A 23859-nucleotide genomic window follows, 5' to 3' on the forward strand; every position below is an offset into this window, starting at 1 on the left:
GCATTGAGTCGTTCTGGCGCCAAAACCCCAGCAGAGTTTTTTTTAATAGCTGTTTGTGGCTTTAAATCCAATGTGGGACAAAGACAAAATGTATCCATCCATCCATTATCTGCACCGCTTATCCTCAGTAGGGTCGCGGGGTGCCGGAGCCCATGCCAGCTATCTTCGGGCAGTGTGCAGAGGACACCCTGAACTGGTTGCCAGCCAGTTGCCGGGCACACAGAGACAGAAAACTCACTCCTTCACACCTAGGGACAATTTGGACCTGCCAATTAACCTGACACGCATGTTTTTAGAATGTGGGAGGAAACCAGAGTGCCTAGAGGAAACCCATGCAAGCACGGGGAGAACATGCAAACTCTGCACAGGAAGGCCAGATTTGAACCCATGACCTCAGAACCGTGCTGCGGACGTGCAAACCACTTGGCTACCCGAGGTAAAATTGAGTTCTGTTATTAAATTTGTGCATCCAGCTTTTAATCAGATGCGCTCTGAAGTCCAAAATGGATGGTATTTTATTTTCCCTCTATGTGTTTGGCATTAAAATTACTTTGATGGCACGTGATGGACACAGTATGGAGATCAGACCTTTCATTCTTGGAAGGTGAGTCACTTTATGCAGGATCCAATTTCATTCACACATGCAAACACATTTTTCGACCTTGAAGTGTGGAGCTTCTAGGACCTAGAATCTAGGTGTTTGTTTGTTTTCGTTTCCTATCAGAGGTTGCCTTTGGAATATTTGTTTTAATTACAAAAATCTCTAGCAAAACACTTGACGTGCTTTAGTGTACTTTAAAAAGTACACACAAACAAAACAAGTTAACTAGAATGAAAATACTTGCAAAAGAATGTTCATTTCCTTACAAAACTCAGCTATGACTATATCTTCTATTGTGAAAGCAGATAAACCTTGACTCGGTCGAGCAGTCAAGCTTCGCCCCCACCAGGAATGCCAACTTGGTGACTTTCTTTCCCTTCAGCAGTGACAGGACTGTCAGGCTTCGCTTTCATCTCCAATTTCTGCAGCAGTTTTACTGCAAACATGGGTACCACCTAAACAAGGAAGATCCGTTTTACAAAAAACTGTGTTACAGTGAACTCTACTGGTGATAATGAAGAACTACAACTAACATGAATTCATAAAGGTGAAAAATGTTCAGCAATTCATGAAGGGCTTGGGAACCCTTTTGACCGTTAGGGCCATGAAAACAAAAACAAAAATTAAAAAAATGTTATTTTGACGATGGATTATTCTAGAAAATCTATGAAAAACCAATAATGCCAGAGCCTGTGTCCCATGTCAAGAAATACACGACTTAAAATTGGTCTCCCTCCTGCATTCAATTAAAACTGTTGATGCTCATTTTTGTAGTAAATTGTGGTTTTAAAAACAAGGTGCAAGCAGAGTTCTTCTGTAAAAATGTCACAAAATACAGCAAACTCTACCAGATGTGCAAGGCTGCCTCTTATTCAATTTAAGGTGCTCCACAGACTCTATTACAGCAAACATAGACTCCATAAGTGGTTTCCCAATTCAAGTGATGAACGTTGCAGCAGGTGCTTTCAAAGTCCATGTCACTAACTCATGTTTTGGTTGAGTTCCTAAACGAACTGAATATTGGAGATCATTTTTTGGGTGCATTTTTGATATTTTAGGAAAACATATCAATCCATCACCGCATCTTTGGCAGATGCCCTGACAATCTCTCAATTGTCCAGCATAACGTTTTAGCTTTCACCTCTTTGATAGCCCGTCGGAGGATACTACTTTATTTTTTACTGCCTTTAAAACATTGCTACGCAATATACTCTTTTTGCGTAAATTAAAAAAAATCAAATTTCATCTCAGAGGATGTGACTCTAAATTCTATTCTCATTGGGCACCCTTTCTCCACTATTTTGGAATGCTCCCACCTGACAGCATATAAGACCTGGATGTCATGGTCTGGTGACTCCAAACTCTAAATGTCGTTGTTGTTTTTGTTATTTTGTTCTTTTTTGTGTTTTTAAGTTTTGGTATTTCAGAGGCTTGTATGTTTGGGGAGGTCGTGGTCTTATGAATAGGGAGTATATCGTCTAACTACGAATATTGAATATCACAAGTTTTTATGATATATTCTTTGTATTGGGGAGGGAAAAAAAACATGTATGACTGCCTGTTATATTGATTGATTTTGTCCAGCAATGAAAAAAAAGTTAAAAATAAATAAATAAATAAATAAATAAATAAATAAATAAATAAAATACTGCAAACGGGAAGGATAAGGATTTATTTAGGGGAGTGGGCTATATGCGAGATCCGCCCACCTCTACAGCTTATTAAATCAAATCTATCTGGATGCTTGGCTGGCAATTTCATGGTTTGTTCTGTGGCTTTTCATCGTAAATTGTCTGAACAGTGAACATAGATTGTTTAAAGGGCTTCCATTTAGAGGATTCCTTAGAGACCTATAGCCAAAATGGGCTATGTTGCTGTAACACCGTGAGAGTTTACTGTTGTTGAAACTTTGCCCTAAACATTTAGGACAGAACAGTTGGTTTACAGTGTTCCTTTGGCTTTACATACTCGGAAATTGTTAAGTTCTACAGAAGATTACATTGGCCCTTATTTAATCTCTGTACTCATTAAAAGAACCAAATCTGGTTTGCGAGCCATACGTTCCCAACCCCTGCACTAGTTACGAGTGGCTGAACATTTCTTGGAGACTTGTCAAATTGATGCATCAGTTTTTACTTTGACCAACCTGAACCATGACAAGCTTCTTGGTTTTTGATGTTGCTGGATCTGGGTACTCCTCTCCGAAGCAGAGTTCAATTTCATAATTGGGTCTTTCTCGCCTTCCTTGTACGTAGCTTTGAAGATCTGCAAACATGTTTTTAAAAACTCTGAACACAGTTCCACTCATATAAACAACGTTCAAGTATAGGTCAATTCAACACATATATTAATTTATCCCAGCCTTTTACTTTGTTTGGTACCAAACGACCCAATAAAATTAGCTTGTAAAACTGTAAAGAATTTGGAACTTTTCTTCTCGCTGATGCTGTCTTTTGGCTCTTTTCATCGCTGCAGCCTCTGTCAAACCCCTTATGTTGCATGTGCAAGTATGTGCATTTCTTACAAGTGCTCAAATAAACATCTTTTTGGGGGTTTTGGTGGGCGTTTGGACTTGAATCAGCCCTTTTCTTACTTTCACCTTTTTCATGCTACACTAACAAAAAAACTGAGGTGACGAGCACAAAGTCACTCACCAACCCTCCTCAACCCTCCCACCTTTCCTCATATCTAATGTGTTCCGCGGCCATAACAGATTGGCTAAAAGTAGGATTAAAGCAGATAGGTGCAGTGGATAAAAAATGATTTGGGCTTTTTTAACTCAAATTGGCATTGTTAAAACATACTCAATAGAGAAATGATCCTACCTTTAACTTTTTAAGGACACCTGAAATGATGCACACCTCCTTTAACAAAAAAAAAACGTTTTTGGGTGTTGTGTTGAGTATCGCAACCCAATAATGCTGGCGGATAAAGAAACTGACATTATTTGTTGGGACTCGAAACAAAATGCTCTGATTATTTTTTCCTTTTTTCAAAGGGACAGTGTGGGTTATTTGAACACTAGTGGCCGCTCTATGGTGTAGTTCAACTAAAAACGAGTGCTAAAAAGAACAAGAAATAATTTAAACTATGAAGACTGAAATTTACCAAACTACATTGTTTTACTTCTCATTTTTTGCCCAACTTTTTTTGAGGTCTTAGGGTACCAGAAGCAGCAAGATGACAGAAAATTATGTCATCTCTCTTTGTGTAATAATTGCTAGTTACTCGACCAACGAGTATTTTAAATAATGCGGGTTTATGTGATAGTTCATATGGTTTTCCTCATTAATTAAATCAAAACTTTTTGTTTTAAAGAATTACTTTTTTACCGCTAGAAGAAGCAAAATGATACACACTGTCCCTTTAAACGACGGGTCACCAATGATTTTGAAGCTGAGAAACTTTATGTTACCGATTGGCGCGAAGGGCTACAATTTTGATACAGTTTCATATTTCCAAAATAACAACATATGCAATTACTGTGTTTTGACTATGTTATTATCAGGTTGTAATATTAGAAGTTAAGTAAACTACTAAAACATCATGTATGTTGGATATCAAGTTTACTTAAAAAGAGCAACGACCCATCACTCGTTTATCTTCGGGTATCTATGTTGAGGATGCCTCCTTTCAACAATGAGTTCGGGTTTGTTTAACCCAAAATGTACCCTTTTGTGGACAAACTAACCGACACTACTTTGGGTTATTTACTAAATCAACCAACTAAATTTGCTGATTGTTTGCAACAGATTTACCTAATTTTGTCATTAGATGGATCAAGACAACCTAGGAAGCTAGGTCTTATCAGTGGATGAGTCCACCCTAGATCAAAAGTGGGTTATGTTTTAACCAGCTTTCTTTAAAAGGAAGAAACAGCAATACAAAATGTATTTTACATACTCAATTTGTTTGTGTCTTCGTAACTTTTTTTCAGTGAGTGCTTTGAGGAAGGAAGCCCTCCAATTTCGCTATTCTTGTACAGTGAAGAAAATAAGTATTTGAAGACCCTGCTATTTTGTTATTTATCCCACTTAAAACACATGGAGGGGTCTGAAATTTTCATCCTAGGTGCATGTCCACTGTGAGAGAGATAAACTAAAAAGAAATATCCAGAAATCACAATGCATCATTCTTTTAACGATTTATATGTGTGTGATACAGCTGCAAATAAGTATTTGAACACCTGAGAAAATGAATGTTGATATTTGGTACAGTATCCTTTATTTGCTATTACAGAGGTCAAACGTTTCCTGTAGTCTTTCACCAGGTTTGCACACACTGCAGGAGGGATCTTGGCCCACTCCACCACACAGATCTTTTCTAGTCAGTCAGGTGTCTGGGCTGTCGCTGAGAAACACGGAGTTTGAGCTCCCTCCAAAGATTTTGGATTGGGTTTAGGTCTGGAGACTAGCTGGGCTATGCTAGAAACTCCTTGGTTTTCCTGGCTGTGTGCTTTGGGTCGTGATCGTGTTGGATTTATGACTAAAAAGTTCTATTTTGGTCTCATCTGACCACAAAACTTTATCCCATGACTCCTCTTTATCATCCAAATGGTCATATGCAAACTTAAGACCGGCCTTGACATGTACTGGTTTAAGCGGGGGAACCTTTTGTGCCATGCATGATTTGAAATCATGACGTCTTAGTGTATTACCTACAGTAACATTGGAAACGGCAGTCCGAGGTACTTTCAGGTCATTGACCAACTCCTGTCTCGTAGTTCCAGGCTGATTCCTCACCTGTCTCAGAATCATTGAGACCCCACGAGGTGATATCTTGCATGGGGCTTCACTCCGATTGAGAATGATCATCATGTTCATGTCATAATTGCCCTATTTGGAACACATGTGGCAGCTTGATTGGCGCCAACAGCCCGGACAAGCTGATTGGTGGCCACACCCTTCTTAAGCCCCCGACTATAGTTCAAACTTTGTCAGATCGTTGCGAGCTGTTGTGTTTCACTCAGTGAGTGTTCCCGTCCCTGTTAAAACATGTTTCCTGCCTGATTCCCGTTTTTCAACCTGTTTCTGAACCGAACTATGCCTGTTTTGCCTGCCGCCTGCCTACGACCACTATTCCGAACTTGACATCGCCTCTGATCCCCAGCCCTGGTCAAAAGACTTGCCATTCCCGCCTGTCTTCTTCCGACACGGAAGTGTCACTCCCGCCTTGCTCGTTCCCGCTCTCCGCCAGTCTTCGGATCAAGCAATCAAGCAAGCCTTACTCTCACTCTCTTTCAATAAAATCTGAGAACGCATGCAATTGAGTCCTGTGTCCGTTCTGGTCTGTGACAGTACAGCTTCTTCCATTTTCTAATGATTGCTCTAACAGTGGACCTGTTTCTGCCCCGCGCTTACGACCGGCTCTCCTGCCCTGGCGATCAACCTGCTAGCTAAGACATATTGATTCTGCCTACCTGTTACAGAACTGCCATTCCGTCCAACGCTGCTAGCGATCGACAATCCTCTGCTTCCTAAGCAAGCTCTGTCAGCTCAATCCAATAAAGATTCCTTTAAAACGGGTCCAAGATTCCATTCTGGTTCCTGACAGTATGGGGTGGACAGGTGTCTTTATGCAGCTAACGACCTCAAACAGGTGCATCTGATTCAAGATGATACATGGATTGCAGGTGGACTTCTAATAGGCAGATTAACAGATCTTTCAGGGTCAGAATTCTAGATGATACACAGGGATTATAAATACTTATTTGCAGCTGTATCACACAAATAAATTGTTGTTAAAATCAGGCAATGTGATTTCTGGATTTTTCTTTTTAGTTTATCTCTCTCACAGTGGACATGCATCTATGATGAAAATGCCAGACCCCTCCATGATTTCTAAGTGGGAGAAATAGCAAAATAGCAGGGTGTTTAAATACTTTCTTCTCTGTATAACGACAATAAAGGCCATTCACTTATTCATTACCATTGATAAATGTCGACATATCGAGCAGTTTGAAGGTCTTCTCTCGTTCCAGTTTGTTTGGCTTGTCAGCGTGCGGGGCCATAGGGCCGCTCCAGTATACCCGGCCTTGGCAAAAGCGCTTGATAAACACGCCGTCGGGGGCCGCCCATACGAGGACGCCCTTGTCCAGATGGCGAAGGAGCCGCTTTATCACTTCTGCTTTGGGGGCCGGTATGTGGGTACCGTTCGGAGAGGGGAAGTAAAGCTGTTGCATGCTGCAGCGCCCGTAAATACGCTCACTCCATAACGGGGCACGTCCGTGCAGAATGAAGCAGCCGTCGGGGCTTTCGGTGATGCAGTCGACTACGCATTGGCCGTGATACAAAAGAGTCACCTGCATGCGGAAATCTGTCGACACGACACCCGATTTTCAAGCGATGCAATTTCTCCTTGTTTTTGTTGAGTGCGTCTTTTTACCTGACATGGAATTTGTAGGAATAGAGAAGGTCAATACGGGAGAATGCTGAGGGGGACTCGTTTTCCCTGTTGACTCAGAGTACTCAAATTTCATGGCTGGATCATCTAGGGCACATATGTCAAAGTCAAGACCTGCAGGCAACATCCGCACGCAAGACGGTTTTCTCCAGTCCCTTCGATAATCTTGATTAATCATTGTGTCACACACCAGGAATTGTTGTATTTTTGTTTTCAATGTACGTTACGTCACTTTTTTTTTGTAGTACAGTGTACGATGAAAAAATAGCGATTGATTTTATGTCAATTTTGCTAAAATGAAGGCTGCTGCTGTTTCCTGAATAATACCGGCTTCCTTCATTTAGTCAAGTCAAGTGATTTTTTATTTGTATAGCCCTTAATCACCAAGAGTCTCAAAGGGCTGCACAGGTCATTGCACAGACTATTATTTTAGACTATTATTACACCATCCCCTGATCTGGAAAAAACATAAGCAAAACTCAAAAACCTTAACATGAGGAAAATGAAGAAACCTTGAAAAGGGACCGCACATGTGGTATCCCCCTTTCAGGATTACCAGGCAAAGGATGTTGCAATTACAAATAATACATATATATTGTCCGCCAAAAGTATAGGTTATTCATATGCTATAGAGTAGAAGTGTGTTTTAAGCTTAGATTCAAACATTTCCACTGAGGTCGCAGATCGGATCTAAGGGCCCGGTCACACAGCCGTTTGCGTCTGTATCGCGGGTAAAATTTTGCGGGGTTTTTTTGCCCGTGGTTGCCCGCGATGGAAAATGCGCAAAATTGGCCAACCCGCTGTTCATCGGTGGTATGCCCGCAAAACAGACGACAGCGACTGTTCCGCTTCATCATCGCGTCATTTCCGCGTCATTTTCTCGTGTGGACCACGGGTATAAAAGCTCCCGGGACGGTGTTGTGCCCAAATCCGACTCCTATGCAAGATTTCAAGCTATGGCACCGAAGAAGCCAATATGTTATTATTGTAATAGTTTTTCATTTTGATTTTATTATCTTGTTATGAAATGAAAAGAAATGTCAAGAAATAAAAATGGATTAAGACGAGGTCACTACGGTGATGGAGATCTATGTTCACCCCTTGACGTCTCGAGCACAACTGACGTGTGCTCGGCAAATCGCGCTGTATATACGCGGAGAAAGGCGTTTGACCGTCACACGCGTAACACGCTAATATCACGTAATAACACTGCGATACAGGCGCAGAACATGCTATGACCGTGCTCCACCCACGATTACCCGCTGAAATTTCCCGTCCTACCCATGTGTAACCACGCCCTGGCCGCGGCCAGAGCACGTCGTTCCGCGTCATTTCCGTGTCATTACCTCGTGTGCCGCCCGCGGTTAACACGTGCTCAAAGTTTTGAGCAGCTCAAAACTTTTTCGCGCGGCCAACCGCGTGTGAATTTCCGACCGCGAATAAAGCACTGCTGTATCTTGTCTATATGGCGGTCTCAAAGCGTCCAACAGCTCCCAACAGCGTCTGCTTTAAGGCCAGAAAGTTCTGGCCGTGGTTCAGCCTCGATACGCCCGTGAAAGGCTGTGCACCCGTGCTCTAAAGTATTGAGCAGCGCAAAACTTTTTCGCGCTGCCAACCGCGCGTGAATTTCCGACCGCGTGTTAAGCACTGCTGTATCTCGTCTGTATGGCGATCTCAAAGCGTCCAATAGCGTCCGCCTCACAGGCAGAAATTTCTGGCCGTGATTCAGCCGCAAACGGCTGTGTGACCGGGCCCTTAGGGGGAAGAGCATTCCACAACACCGGTGCCCAGATGGAGAACGCTCTCGAACCATTTTGGGGGATTTTTATATCAAGGAAATGTGTCTTTTAAATATTACTAAAAGAACCATGTGAAAATAATGCTTTACAACCCAAATGGTGTTGCCAGGTCCACAGAAGATTGGATTCGGCTGCTTAGAGTGTTCAGTGATTGGGAGCTGCAGTACCTAGTTTGTCAGCCAGAAGGCCTGTGAGACCCCATTAAAGTAGACTACACAAAAATAGATGTTTATCAATTTTGTTGGTATTTTTTGGAGGTGTCTTGACACCAAACCTAGCTAAAGACATTGTGGGGGCCTGAAGTACAGCTGTGTAAATTTTGAGGAAAATTGGTTCAACTGTTTTGGAGCCTATTAGTCACATACAAACACACACACACACAAATATGGATTTATAAAGTAGTTTGGATATATTTTACTTATGTGATCATTATGGAATACATTTACATTTTAGTATCTTCAATTAGGTTCACTAAACTACATGTGCCATTTTAGTTTTTTTGTCAATATTCATTCAGTCCATCCCTTGTACTGTAGCTTAATTTTTTATTTGGCCTCTTCCATCCGTTTGACTTTGCCACCCCTGATCTAGGGTACAGCAGAATTAAAGGTCAGCACTTCCTCTGTCTGTACTCCTTTGTACACTATAGGTCAAGTCATGTTTATTTGTGTAACCCTTAATCACAAGGAGCCTCAAAGGTCTGCACACACCACAGATTATCCCATTACTTCCCCTTCACACCAATTTTTCTCCCAACTTGAACAAAAGCGAGTTCATGCAGAGATTACAACCATCCCATTCCTCTGCAAAGCGGGTTCTGTCATTCTTTGTTGAGTAATTATATTGTTTTGCAAATTTTGCATATATTTTCCCCCCCATCTCTCTATGATTTAATTACCCCCATGTTCCTGCTCGGAGCTTTCGCTCGGAAAACGCTGGCCTTCTTGTGATTCCGAGAGCCAGGAAGAAATCTGCATGTTCAAGAGCGTTCTCCATTTGCGCCCCGGTGCTGTGGAATGCTCTGGTCTCTGAGATTAAATCTGCAACCTTAGAGGAAGTGCTTAAATCTAGGCTTAAAACACTCTTATATTGGCAGCTCATGAGTGATGTTGACCTCATGCTCCTGTCTTCTTGTCTTTGCGGGAGACGGATGAGCCTGGTTGTTGTGTGACGCATGCATTTCTAGCTATTGTGTTTGGACCTGGTGTATGCTGTAGAACAGGGTTGTCAAACTCATTTTAACTCTGGGGCCACACGATAGAACAAACATTCTCTCATTCTAGTTACCAACGTTTTTAATCATCAATTTTAATCGATTTTGTCGATTCGTTGTTAAAGCACGACTCTGAACCCCCTTTTTGAAAATGTAAACTACACATTCCTATTGAGTTGACATCTGCCTCCCTGTTCCTGCTCATAGTTCATGTATTTTGCTTATTATTTAAATCAATGTTGTTTTATAATGAAGGTTGTTTTTTTTACCACCAGGGGGTGTAAATAATACGTGTTGTGCCTTTAAAATCGTACTTGTCCACATACATTAGACTGATATCTTTGCTTTCCTCCCAAGGCTGAGGGTGGCTTTTAAAAACAAAGCGCTTACCAGGTTGAATTTCCTCTGGCTCTTCATCAGATTGACATGATACCTTTTGGAAATGAAAATGTCAGGTTCAAAACGATGTCACAGACTTCTGAGTTACAAACAAACTTATTTATTCAAGAAAAGGAAGCACAACGGACAAGACAAAAGCACTCTTAGATTGGCATGTAACGGATTCCAGTTTAAAAGCATGAGCGCCCCTCTTATGCTGTTTCACGGATTCTGATTGGTGGATAGAATAAACCACCTGCACGTAAGAGTACTCTGATTGGTTTGGACAGGAATCACATATTTAAGTGCAGTGTATTATGTTGGTGGGGAGATGGCGTGGGGATATAATACATGAGCAATAGGGATAGTGAACTTTGTAAACACAATGTTTCTCTGTGACAATAAATTGTGGGAGTCAAAACTCTCAGAAACTGAAACTTGATAAGAAGAATGCACTGTCCGAGGAAACGCCTTGGAGGTCCTTGCCTCTGAACATCAAGTGAAATCGTAAAACCACACACACTGATTAAGCATTATAGAAATATATGCGTATAAAGATATAGGAAGAGTATAAAAATACAAGTTGGATATAAGAGTATAGAATATAGTATAAAAGGCACATTCAGACCAAAATTTCCCTTACAGAAAAAAAAAACATTCCTGTCATATAGTTACTCATTTTTTTGATTATTGAAAAAAGTTTATGCTCAAGTACTGGTATCTCTGCCAATTTGTGCAATTCCTTGTGTGTTCTCTTTGTTTTTTGAGATTTTATTGACCAGTGGAACTAACCTGTTTGTCCATGAAAGTAAGGCCCCTTGGTGAGTCTTTAACTTGATCGATTGGCTGTGTAGAATCTAAGGGAACAACAGGTCGCCGCTCATGGTCATAAAATATTACATTAAATGAAAAATAATGTGTTTGAAAAAAACAAGAATAATCTTTACCTTTCGGTGAGGTTTGGACCCCTCGCCGGATACGATACACCTTAAACGGCTCGGGTCCTTCCATTTGGCTGAGTTCATTGACAACTTGGAAGTCTGTGCTCTTGTTGAGTGCGCATCGTAGACGGGTTTTCCACACGGTTGGGTTTTCCTTGTCCCGGCTTTTCCGGTGCTTGCCTTTGTGCAAAGTCCAGGCCTAAATAAGTGCAGACATGTGAAGTCGAGTTCTTTGCTCAAATTCAAGTTTTGCGAATAAAAGAAACACCATTTACTTGGATGAAGTATCATTGAATTGCTATACTGTGCACAATCTGGATTCCATAGGTAACTCAATTATATTGAAGTTGATGATTTCATTCTGTTGCTTGCGTGGGTTTCATTCGGGCACTCCGGTTTTACTCCCACATTCCAAAGACATGCGTTTCAGGTGGATTGGCCGGTCCAAATTGTCCCTAGGTGTGAATGAGCGAGCAAATTGTCCCTGTGAGCCCTGCAACTGGCTGGCAACCAGTTCAGGGGGGGCCCCTGCCCACTGCCCGAAGATAGCTGGGATGGGCTCCAGCACCCCCGCGACAAACTTAGGATAAGCGGTGCAGATAACAATGATTTATAGAAAATCAATCACGTCTACCAACATCTTTGCAATGTGCTCTCTTGTTCTCGTCTTTAGGTAGAGAGAGAGAGAGAGAGAGAGAGAGAGAGAGAGAGAGAGAGAGAGAGAGAGAGAGAGAGGGAGAGAGAGAGGGATAGATAGATAGATAGATAGATAGATAGATAGATAGATAGATAGATAGATAGATAGATAGATAGATAGATAGATAGATAGATAGATAGATAGATAGATAGATAGATAGATAGATAGATAGATAGATAGATAGATAGATAGATAGATAGATAGATAGATAGATAGATAGATAGATAGATAGATAGATAGATAGATAGATAGATAGATAGATAGATAGATAGATAGATAGATAGATAGATAGATAGATAGATAGATAGATAGATAGATAGATAGATAGATAGATAGATAGATAGATAGATAGATAGATAGATAGATAGATAGATAGAGTATCGCTTGATAAAGGGAATTGCAATCATTAATAAGGGCAACAATTAACTGGAGTTGACAGGTATGGGGTTGCCACTGTTGCAGTGTGAAATACCTAATCCAGTTTTCTTTCAGTTTCAGGCCTGATTTTGAACAATGTTATCATTATTGTATAAAACCTAAAGAATTTTGTCACTGTACAGTGTGATTTGTTGTGATTAAAAGAAAATCAATCACTCATCTTTGCATCGTTCTCTCTTAGTCTCATCCTTAATTATCATTCGTCAATGTATCACTCATTTTGGCATTACAGAATACAGTGACATCTAGTGGTCAAAAAATAAATTTCAAATGACAGATTCTGTACATAGGCAGGGGCGATTTTAGGTTGAGAGCTTTGGGTTTTCTGAGCACACAGAGCTGGTTAAAAACGTTTTTTCCATTTCATTTAAAGTGATACAACATGTAAAATTCAGAAACGACAACGTGTTGATTAAGATATTTTGCTCAAGGCTTTTTATTTTAAAAGGCAGTTTTTATCAATTGAATGTTCATTTTAAGGCCGTTTTTATTAATTGAATGTTCCTTTTTTAAATTGAATTACGGCACTCTTGGGCTTCCATAATAACAAACTCTCACGGTAGTACACCGGAGCCTCCACAGACTCCGCCGCTATGCCGCAAGTGCGAAAGAGGAACAAGAGCGGTGCTAGGAGTATTTCTTACCATGTGTTGTTCACATTTTTATTTGTTTTAATCTTTTATATTTTAGCTAGCATCTTTTTATTTAAGCCTACTCTGCACTTCATTAAGAAAAACGCTATCATTTTTGGGGGTGCTTGGCTTAAATTTGGGGGCGTTTGAGCACCCACCAAAACTGGTTGGTTACGCCCCTGTACATAGGTTAATGTGTTTTCATTTATCATCATCATCTTTATATCATTTTTATTTGAATTAAAATGGTAAATGGGTTTTTGTTAACTTATCAACATATACGTGAATTCCTCCCCATTTTAGGAATGCATCATAAGAGCTCGTTGCTGTTCCATTCATTTAAAATCATCGTATACGGACGGCTAAGTGGGCTGGCTTTGGGTATACAACTCCCGGGTTGAGCACAGGGTTGGGTAGGGTTACTTTAACTTGATTACTTTCAATTACTTTTGGATTACTCCAATACCAAATATGCTAATAAAAGACCAAATAAACTAAATATGAATAAAATTACTACATTTTGTGCAGGCTTGGGGAGTAACGGAACACATGGAACGGCAAAAATGATGTTGGCAAGCTGTTTGGATTTATTTTCATTTTATTTCTGTCACATTTTATGTTAGTTTTGCCGGAGATCAAAGAGATCAAAGCCAGGAGAGAAAGCTTACCACGTGTTGTGAGTCATCATTGTATTCATATTTAGTTTCTTTTGTCTTTTATTTGCATATTTGGTATTGGAGTAATCCAAAAGTAATTGAAAGTAATCAAGTTAAAGTAACCCTACCCAACCCTGGTTGAGCATGTAGATCAGGGGTCGGGAACCTATGGCTCGCGAGCCTGTGGCTCAGTGACAAATTTGATGCATGCAAATTTTCTCCATCTCGTCCAAAACGTAATCTACTATATCTGTTCAGATACACGCAAAGCCGAATCAAAGTTAACAGAAGAGCAGTACTTCTAAGAATATATAGGGCACGTTTTCACTACAATTTACAGTCAAGGTGTCGCAAAAAAAAAAAAAAAAAAAAAAAAAACTCGTTCTGGCTGTACAACGCTAAAGAATCTGTTATATAAAACCTCACTATATTATCTGTCTTCAGTGTTCAGATACCTTATGATGAATCCACAGAACAAACTTTAAATACGCCAAAACACCGGAAGAGAACTTAGTTTTTTGATTGGGTGAGTGGGAGGGATGGGTGGAGCTATGCAAAAAGTGCAAGCACTCCCTCCCATCTCTCGCCCTACGCCGTCTGCACCATAGATAAGCACATCAGGCTCCCTGTTTGCAGAATGTTGTGACGTTTTTACAAAATAACTGCTTACATCTGGTTTTGAAACCAATATGTATGAAAAAAAGGGTCAAAATGAGTTTAACCGATCTTGAGTAATTGCAAGAAAGAGACAAGTTTAAATGGTATGTTTGTTTATTTTGGGACACGGGCTCTGGCATTATTCTCTTTTCATATTTTTTATCAAATCATCAAAAATAAATGTGCTGAAGACTAAGCTTTTGTCTGGGGCGCGGGTTTAGCAATTTAGTAAATTTGTCTCATAATATATGGTGTGGCTCTTTCCCAAAATAAAATTGATATATTTTGCTTTTATGGCTCTTTGAGTCAAAAAGGTTCCCGACCCCTGATGTAGATAGTTGCATAGTTCGGAAAGTATCCAAAAATAACCTTAAATAGTGCAGCATCATCCGTCTGACTGTAGTCCTTCTTGGCGGCGTGCTTCCAGGGAATCCTGAACATGGTTTTCTCGCTGTCTTCCCAACGAAGACCCTCATAGGCTCCACTTTCCACTTGAGCAAGGATCCATTCTTTCAGGTACTGCGGCTTGGGCCCTTCCTTCATCTCGACCGCACCCAGTCGATCTTTTGTTTCGGGTTCAGTTTGGTCAGCAGAGGATGCGCATTCAAGTTGACGCAAATCAATTCGAGAGCTTAAAAAAAGAAGATGAATTCGACTTGGGTTATGAAATAAATGCAAACTGTCGGGAGGACGTGTAAAATGTGCACAAGTTGAACCGAAAGCGAAAGTTTGGAACAGACTGCATACTTTCGGTTTCTAAGAGACGCAAACGTACGTTAACCGTTTCCACCTTGACAGAGGTCGCATATCCGGAAGCAGTGGTGTAACCAGACTGGAGTCTAAAGGGGCATGTCAAATAAATGGGTGGGGGACAACGAAAAGAAATCTTTGCACAGAGTTAATGCACTTTAAACATAAACATTTATTTAAAACAGCAAACAGCCACCCGGTTCCACTCGAGACGCCTTTTTTCCTCTTGTCACTGTGTCATTGTTCCATAGATTCCGAGTTGTTGACTTTACATTTAATGAGCATTTTTTCTAGCATTTTATCTTTTTTTTGAATGTGTAAAGATTTTAATGTATGGTTTTCAGAGATGCATTTCATGGTTAGTTTTTTTTTAAGAAGTGTATAGTTTATTCTTGGGTTTCAAAGTTTATTCATTTTGCACTAAAGTCGAAAACTTTTATTCACATTTTATTGTGTCTAGTAGGGATTCCAGTGGGCTTACTTTAAAGTTGTTTAGGTATAAAAAGGTTCAACAATTAAATAAGTTAAATGTTCACTGGATTGTTTAAAAATAAATGGTATTATAATATATAAGTATAGTAAGAGATTAAAACAAATATTAATACTGCATTATTATTGGTAATATACTGATTGCTTTTTCCCCATTTTCCCGTTTTTGGCTTGTTTTATTTATTTTTTCCTCCTCTTTTTTCTTTTATTTTAATCTTTTCTTGTTTTTTTCTAACTTTTTTTTCTTAGTTCTTTTTACTTATTTTTTCTTGTTTTTGTAAATTTTGTTCTCCTTGTCCCCCCCTTTTTTCTTCTTTTGTTTATTTTTTCCTAGCTTTTTACTTCGTTTTTCTTGCCTTTTCCTTGCTCTCTTTTATTTCCTGCTTTTTTGTTTCTTTTCTCCTATCTTTTTGCTTGTTTTTATTGCTTTAATGTATTTTTCATATTTTTATCGCTTTTTTCCCACTTTCATTTTTTTTCTTCTTTTGTTTCATTTTTAATTACTGTATTTTCTTCTTTTTTTGCTGTAGTTTCCCCCTTTTAAGTCATTTTATGCATAATTTTACATGACTGGTAATATATGGATTAAAACTGCAAAAATAATCTCGGGATTTTGTTTAATTTTTTTTTTAATCTGTTAATCTAAGAAATACTAGTCGATTTAAACTATCTCGTGATTCAATTCTATGTAATTTTCACTCTCAAAAAAGCTCAAGGTATAGAAATCCATGTAACGTATCGGAGTAACGTTACATGGCGTGTTGGCTCGATTAGTTTGTTTGGTCAATGTTTTTGATACCTAACGTGGCCACACGATTTTGAAACATTTCCGGTTTTTACCCATCAAAATAAAAGCATTGCAGAAAAAATCTTTCTGGAGCATCTTATTTTAAAATTAAATATATTCTAAACTTGAACATCATACGACCGGGTTTGGAGTGAGGGACGGTAGAGGGCCCCTGATTCAGTTTTCTAAAAGGGTCATCTAAAGTGTTAGTTAGAAAATGTGGTTGGAGTTTTTCATTTACAGTATATATATTTTCACTTTACCTCTATATTTTTTTATTTTTATGCACAATAAAGACTTTTCCTTCCCATCTTGGGGAGTATCCAAATGCATGTTACCGTTTGTGCGGTAAGGTTCTGTTTTCTAGCTTTGATTTTGAATTTGTCTTTTCTGCAAGAAAAAAATGGAAATAGGGGTAGGCAGTTAAAAGCTCCTGCTCCAGCCTACTCCTCTTGGGCACATGTTTATGCATTATGTCATTGTTTTGTAGAGTTGTTTTATTCAAATATCTTATTTTTTCATATCGTTAACTAATGCATGATGTTGTTTTTGTGCTGTGCCCATACCTGTCAGCGTATACATGTTTTTTTTTCCTTTCTTTTTTTAATAATTTCATATTTTGTACAGGAATTAAAATACATAATACTAATAATAATCGTTTTTTTATCAACAAAAAGGGAAATAAGGAGAGAATTTGGCCCAGGATGACTGTGTCATGATTACTCAGTACACTCACCTGTGCCCGCTCGTTTCGTGCCAGCTGCTGCTGGTTACCTGATTGGTTCCCCGTCCTACTCAAGTTCAGCCCCTTCACATGCCTGTTGTCAGTCTGTCAGTGAACCTCTGTTTTCACAAGGCAAGCATTTTTGACTCTGACTCCCGTCAGTCCTATTTTCCACTCGTCCGTTCCTCATTTCCCCGTTTGTTTCCTGCTACGACCAGTTTTTATCACCCCGACCACGTTTTGATCTCCTGTCCCGGCTAACGGCCCGTTTTTTTGAGCCGACCAAGTTCTGATCTCCCGTCCTGGCTAACGACCTGTTTTTCCGTCTAACTACGCTACGATCTCCCACTCCGGAAGATCCACTTCCGCATTCAGAACACGCTCCGATTCCGTCAGCGTCTTGCTTCCCACTTCCAGTGAGCACCGGATCGCTCGCGCTGACTTTCCTCTATATTTCAATAAACTTGTGAGTAACGTTACGCATCTGGGTCCTCCTTCTGTTCTGGTCTTGACAGACTGGTATTGAATCAGGGTAGGCAGTTAAAACCTTCTCCCTTAGCCTACATCATCGGGCACATTACATAGTTTTAGTTAGCTGCTGTTTTATTCAAATACGTTTTTCTTTACTTTTGTTAATTATAGGTTGATGTTGCTTTGTGTTCTGCGCTCAAAATTAAAAAGTCACAAAAAAACAAACACAGCATTTTAAATATGACAGATTTTAATACAGCAGAGAAAAATATACAACCCATACACACCCCAACCCCCATCCCCAGACACATTGCATACCTGTCAACCTCAGCTGAATGTTACCCTTATTACTGATGGCAATTCTCTTTATTAAATGATAATAAACCTTACAAACATTGGGCACCTATTTACTCACAGTAAGACATGCTATGTAGAATACAGCGACAATATTAGCAATCTACGATGACGTTGTCGTTTGCTACCAGCAACAAAGACGATCTGGATTAGAGCCCAATGGTCAAACGAGATCAGTTTAATGAAAATCAACTTTAAAAAATAAGGTTGTTTTTCCCCGCGGAGAAATTTCTATAGGCTACGTCCTACACAATTTGAAATGATCAATAAACGTATAAAATACGGAGGAAAAGTATAAGTTGACAGGTATGTCATTGTAAAAAAAACAGCTTTTAAGTTTATGTAGCAGCTTTCAATCAGGAAATGTAATATATTTTTTAATAACTGCGCAGAATGGTGTCAGTTATTTGATGATTGTGTATCCAGCCATTTAAAAAAAAAAAATGCTTTTCTGTTCATTAGTTGGGTGAGCAGGAGTCCAGCTCAGCAGATTCAAATGAATTATGAAATAGATGCATGGGATACGACGTGGCCAGTCCATCGCTCTGCCACTCTGTTTTGTTCTCCCTCAGGATGAGACAGACGGGATCGATACCGGATACTGGAGACTGGAGCAAGATACCGGACAGGACGGGACAGACGGGATCGATACCGGATACTGGAGACTGGAGCAAGATACCGGACAGGATGAGGTAGACAGGATCGATACCTGATACTGGAGACTGGAGCAAGATACCGGAAGGGACGAGACAGACGGGATCAATTTTCTATAGCATATGAATAACCTATATTTTATGTTGACAATATCTGTGTATCTTGTGTCTTATTTACCCTCATGTAGGTTTTAGATCAGGTGATAGTGTCATAATAGTCTGTGGTTGGCAATAATCTGTGGTCTGTGCAGCCCTTTGAGACTCTTGTGATTAAGGGCTATACAAATAAACAAAACTTGACTTGATACCAGATAATAGAGACTGGAGCATGATACCGGACAGGACGAGACAGGCAGGATCGATACCGGATACTGGAGACTGGAGCAAGATACCGGACGGGACGAGAAAGGCAGGATCGATACCGGATACTGGAGAATGAAGCAAGTTACCAGACAGGACGAGACAGACGGGATCGATACCGGATACTGGAGACTGGAGCAAGTTTTTGGGGTGGGAAAGAACGCTGTCTTTATCATTGCCAAGCATATAACGACTGACATATCATGAAATAAATATCCCTTTTTTTGCTTGGCTCGACATTATTTACATGTTTTTACACTGTTCACTTGCATCCCGGTCCTCTTGTAAAAAATAAACATCTACAGCAAAAGAAGGAACAATCAAAACCTAAACTAAACAATAGTGTGGATGGCGAATACAGGGCTTAAAATGTCTTGTATACACAGTAGAAAGCACAACAAGTGTGTGTGTTTGTAAATGTGTGTGCGCGTTTGTGCATCATCTTAAATTCCACTTCACCCACACAACACAGTGTTTACTTGGAAGAAACCCTGAAAAGGAAAGGAGCTTTTTGCACACAGGAAATAGTCTTAAACCGAATGCGCTTGTGCCAATATTTCTCTGGATCTAAGGTTGCGCAAGTTCACGCGTGTCCACGTGTGCTCGAACGTGACATGGTAATAGGCGTCTAGTGGCATCCACAAGCTCTGACCACCATGTTGCGGTACTTTTTCAGGATAACGTTGGAGCTGTCGTCAAAGTACAGGACCGAGATGGCGTGCAGCTGCGTGGGCGCGCAGCATGGTTTTGGGACTGTGTCCGGGTTGATGAAGTGAACCTGTGTCAAAGAAAAACAAAAAATGTGGTTGTCCTGAGCAGTGTTCCCTCTAAACTGCGCGCGTGCGCAATTGCGCACTGCTCACACATTCTTGGCGCACAACAAAATCTAGCCAGCGCTCAAAAATGAGGGCTCAAAATTACTTATTAAGAAGCAACTTAAGTCAAAGTTACAGTGCATGAAGGTAAAAATAGACGGGTTCCCCTGACGTTGTGTCCTAAATGTGGTATTTTGAAGTCGAACTAAGTTGAGTATAGTTAGTAGAGTATGTCGAGAAGCGGCTTCTTTGACTCGGCTCACTAAAAAGGGTCTAAACGGCTCTTCAGGTTGTTTTTGCTTCTTTAATCCCAACATGACCAAATATTAAGTAAAATTATGCACAAAATGACTTAAAGGAAGGGGGGAATAGAACAAAAAAGAAAAAAATACCAAAATGAAAAAGTAGTGAAAAGCTGAGAAAGAAAGAAACAAAAGGAAGAGAAAAAAAGAAGGAAAAAAAACAGAAAAAAAGAAAAGAAAGAAATGTAGGAAAAAATAAATAGAGAACAAAAAGAAAAAAAGTAACAGCTTGGAAAAAATAAACACAATGAGATTTTTTTAAAGGAATTAAAAAAAAAAGTAGAAAAAAACACCGAAAAAAGAATAAAAAGTTTGTGTTGCATTCAAATAATTTCAAATTATATCAAGTGAATCGTGTTGCCAACATTGTACTTCCACAAAAAAAGTGATTAAGTACAGTTCTGTATCTTACAATCGACTAAATAAGCCCCCAAAAATGTTAATATTATGCGACCAAATATATCAGGAAATAAAAAGAAATGGATATCTTGTGAAAGAATTGTAAGAACAAACGACGTATTTAGGCTGTACAACCTTTGCAATAGTACATGAGTCAATTCATTCAAAAGAGAAAAATAATTTTGCATTGCCGGAAACTCAGCAAAATGTAACTTGATGTCAAGTTTTGGACATGTTTGATAATTAATTATCTTGCCACACTTGGGATTATGGTGGCTCACTGTTGTTTCAAGCGTCGCTCACCGACTTTGTGTGAACGCTCAGACCCGTGGAAAATTAGAGGGAACATTGGTCCTGAGTAGATTTCAGCTAATTCTTGGATTAATTATCAGATAGTTATCACATATTTGCTTATCATTAACATTCATATAACTTGTAGGATGTTACATCCTAATCTAATAGTAATGAGGGAGGTTTTGCAACCAGTCTTCTTATGTGTTATCAAGTTTGTGATATCTCTAAGCTGTGCTTGGTTAGAGCCGGTGTAACAGAGTTGAAATTTGATTGTTTTAAGTTTTTTGGAATTCTCACAAAATCCGTGTTTTTGTTGCATTACTATTAAAACCCTGATACTGCATTCATTTGTTAAGTCATGGGCGTGTGCGACTACCATTTTCATTTGGCACTTTATGGGCTTCTGCGCTTGCCGTACCTTCAGCTATATCACTTTGTGCTGAAGGTAAGCTGTGCCCAATATCAGTTTGGGTAAAGGTTCATATTTTGCTAAATATAGGAGCTGCTTTCACAAACTATTTTTCTATTTAAATGGATATAGGTTGTGCTAAATGATGCATTAAAAAAGCACTAAGTAAAAGTAAAGTAATGCAGCTTGAAACGATGATTACTGTGATGCTACATGTTTCAAAGTAACCATGCCACGATGTGCGGAATGTCGAGTGATGTCCCGTTTTTGTATTTTTGTCAGTGTCTTAGATGTCAAAGATGGTTGGGTAGCGTTACTTTAACTGGATTACTTTCAATTACTTTTGGATTACTCCAATACCAAATATGCTAATAAATGACAAAATAAACTAAATATAAATAAAATGATGACTCACAACACGTGGTAAGCTTTCTCTCCTGGCATTGATCTCTTTGATCTCCGGCAAAACTAACATAAAATGCGACAGAAACAAAATGAAAATAAATCCAAACAGCTTGCCAACATCATTTTTGCCGTTCCATGTATTCCGTTACTCCCCAAGCCTGCACAAAATTTAGTCATTTTATTAATATTTAGTTTCTTTTGTCTTTTTTCTTTTGGGTTACTTTAACTGGATTACTTTCAATTTATTTTTAAATTACTCCAATACCAAATATGCTAATAAAAGAAAAATAAACTAAATATGAATAAAATGACTAAATTTTGTGCAGGCTTGGAATACATTGAACTGCAAAAACGATGTTGGCATGCTGTTTGGATTTATTTTCATTTAGTTTCTGTCGCATTTTATGTTAGTTTTGCCGGAAATCAAAGAGATCAAAGCCAGGAGAGAAAGCTTACCACGTGTTGTGAGTCATCATTTTGTTCATATTTGTTTCTTTTGTCTTTTATTAGCATATTTGTTATTGGAGTAATTTGAAAGTAATCCAGTTAAAGTAACCCTATCCAACCCTGATCTGGAGATATGGACATTTTAGTGACAACCCAGGTTGCTAAGGGATCCTTGAACTTTGATTCATAAAATGATGGGACATTTTATGGATCAAGAAGGGAATTGACTCTAAATAGCCCCAGGGACATTACCCAAAATGAATATTTACAATTGAATAATTATAATTATAATCACGCTTTAAAGTCAGAACATACTTTCTAATACACAAAATAACAAATTTTGGTAGGGAAATGGAAGGGTGTTTCAGACAGCTGTATGTGCAAGGGATTTAACTAACATTTATAGGAGGCCCAAAACATGCCTGTAACAAATAGACCGCCACAAACAAATCAACCACCAGAGGCTGCCGTAGCTGCACCTACAAATGTCAATCTAGCCCAGTAGTCTCAAACTCATTCTAACTTGGGGGCCACACGATGGAACAAACGTTCTCTCAGGGCCAGACTAGTAGATTAGAGAGAAATTTTTAAAAAAAGGAAGAAAGAAATAAGAGAAAAGTAGAGAGGATGGGACAAAGAAAGAGAGTAAGGGAGAAAGAGTGAAAATACAAGTCTTGTAAGTGCAGAGGTTGGTTGACGGACAGACAAGGAGTGAATGAGAACACTGAGTTCAAATAGGAGGGAAGCCAATCAGGCAACGAGCAGCAGCTGGCACCAAACAGGCGGGCCCAAGTGAGGGCAATGGGCCACCGTGACAGATAACCCTTAATTTTCTTTTTCCTTCATGTTTTGCCGAGGTATCTAATTTGATACTGTAGATAGATAGATAGATAGATAGATAGATAGATAGATAGATAGATAGATAGATAGATAGATAGATAGATAGATAGATAGATACTTTATTCATCCCCGTAGGGAAATTTAAACTTCCAGCAGTCTACCTTGTTGTTTATTAACAGATTAAAATGATGCCCTAGGGGTGCTTGCTGTAGTTTAGCGGAGTGGATGACGTCACATGCTAGTCCAAAAGTTAGGCGTCCCTGCGGCAGATGGAAATCTTTGGGCCCAGGGATACACCACCTCGTGTTAGCGAGTCCACCTCCTCTCCGATTCCTGCAGGCTTTCGTGTCTCTGTCTAATGGTCCGGGTAGCTCCGAGTGGCTACACCTCAGCGTCCGGGATGCTAAACGTGAGCCACGTTTCCGTAAAACACAGCAACTGCACTCCCTGTGCGCTTTGATGTTTTTCACCAGCACAGCCAGTTCGTCGGTCTTATTTGGTATCGAGTTCACATTCACCATGATTACGGACAGTAGCGAAGACTTAAAACGCCGCTAGCCGCTTAGCTAGCTCCGGCTCTTCATCCAAGATAGGCTCCCTCATCACGCCGGCACGAGAATTCTTCAGGGCAAGGAGTTGATTCCTCGAGTAAACGCATTTTTGTGCGTTAAAAACCATGTCCATAGGATAGAAAGTAATCCAAAGAGTAGTTGTCAAACGGGACGAAAAACACAGAAGATAGAAGCAGACAATAAAACAATAAATCACAAAAATTGCGGGGAGCTGCTGGAAAGGGAGCCGCTCGGCGGCGGCACCGCTTTGATCTGTAACGATGCACTTAAAATATTATTTTTCATCCCGCTCTATTGCCATTTTTTTTACCCCAAAGTCAAAAAGTTTGCCGATCCCTGTATTAAAACCTGGAAAATTAATTTGTGTAGAGCCT

At 39.6% G+C, this 23859-nt stretch overlaps 2 protein-coding genes across 2 annotated transcripts in view; both read right to left on the reverse strand.

The window, feature by feature from the left end:
• Nucleotides 1-589: 589 nt before the first annotated feature.
• Nucleotides 590-15220, reverse strand: irf10 (interferon regulatory factor 10). Its single transcript, XM_088330813.1, has 8 exons — nucleotides 14784-15220; nucleotides 11341-11533; nucleotides 11186-11250; nucleotides 10406-10448; nucleotides 6986-7090; nucleotides 6530-6916; nucleotides 2748-2866; nucleotides 590-1056 (listed from the first exon to the last, which is right to left on the reverse strand). The coding sequence occupies exons 1-8, from the start codon at nucleotides 14955-14957 to the stop codon at nucleotides 931-933; spliced, it is 1212 nt and encodes a 403-aa protein (XP_088186939.1). The 5' UTR covers nucleotides 14958-15220; the 3' UTR covers nucleotides 590-930.
• A 2713-nt stretch (nucleotides 15221-17933) lies between these two features.
• LOC148368909 (bone morphogenetic protein 7-like) overlaps nucleotides 17934-23859 on the reverse strand; it is a 47762-nt gene continuing 41836 nt past the window's right edge. The window contains exon 7 of the mRNA XM_088330814.1: nucleotides 17934-19780. Coding sequence (XP_088186940.1) covers nucleotides 19631-19780 — 150 coding nt within the window. The 3' untranslated portion in view covers nucleotides 17934-19630. The remainder of the gene's footprint in view (nucleotides 19781-23859) is intronic.

This window comes from Urocampus carinirostris, chromosome 3 (assembly GCF_059441175.1).
Source record: "Urocampus carinirostris isolate Australia breed hairy pipefish chromosome 3, RoL_Ucar_1.0, whole genome shotgun sequence".
In the NCBI taxonomy this organism is placed as follows: Eukaryota; Metazoa; Chordata; class Actinopteri; order Syngnathiformes; family Syngnathidae; genus Urocampus; species Urocampus carinirostris.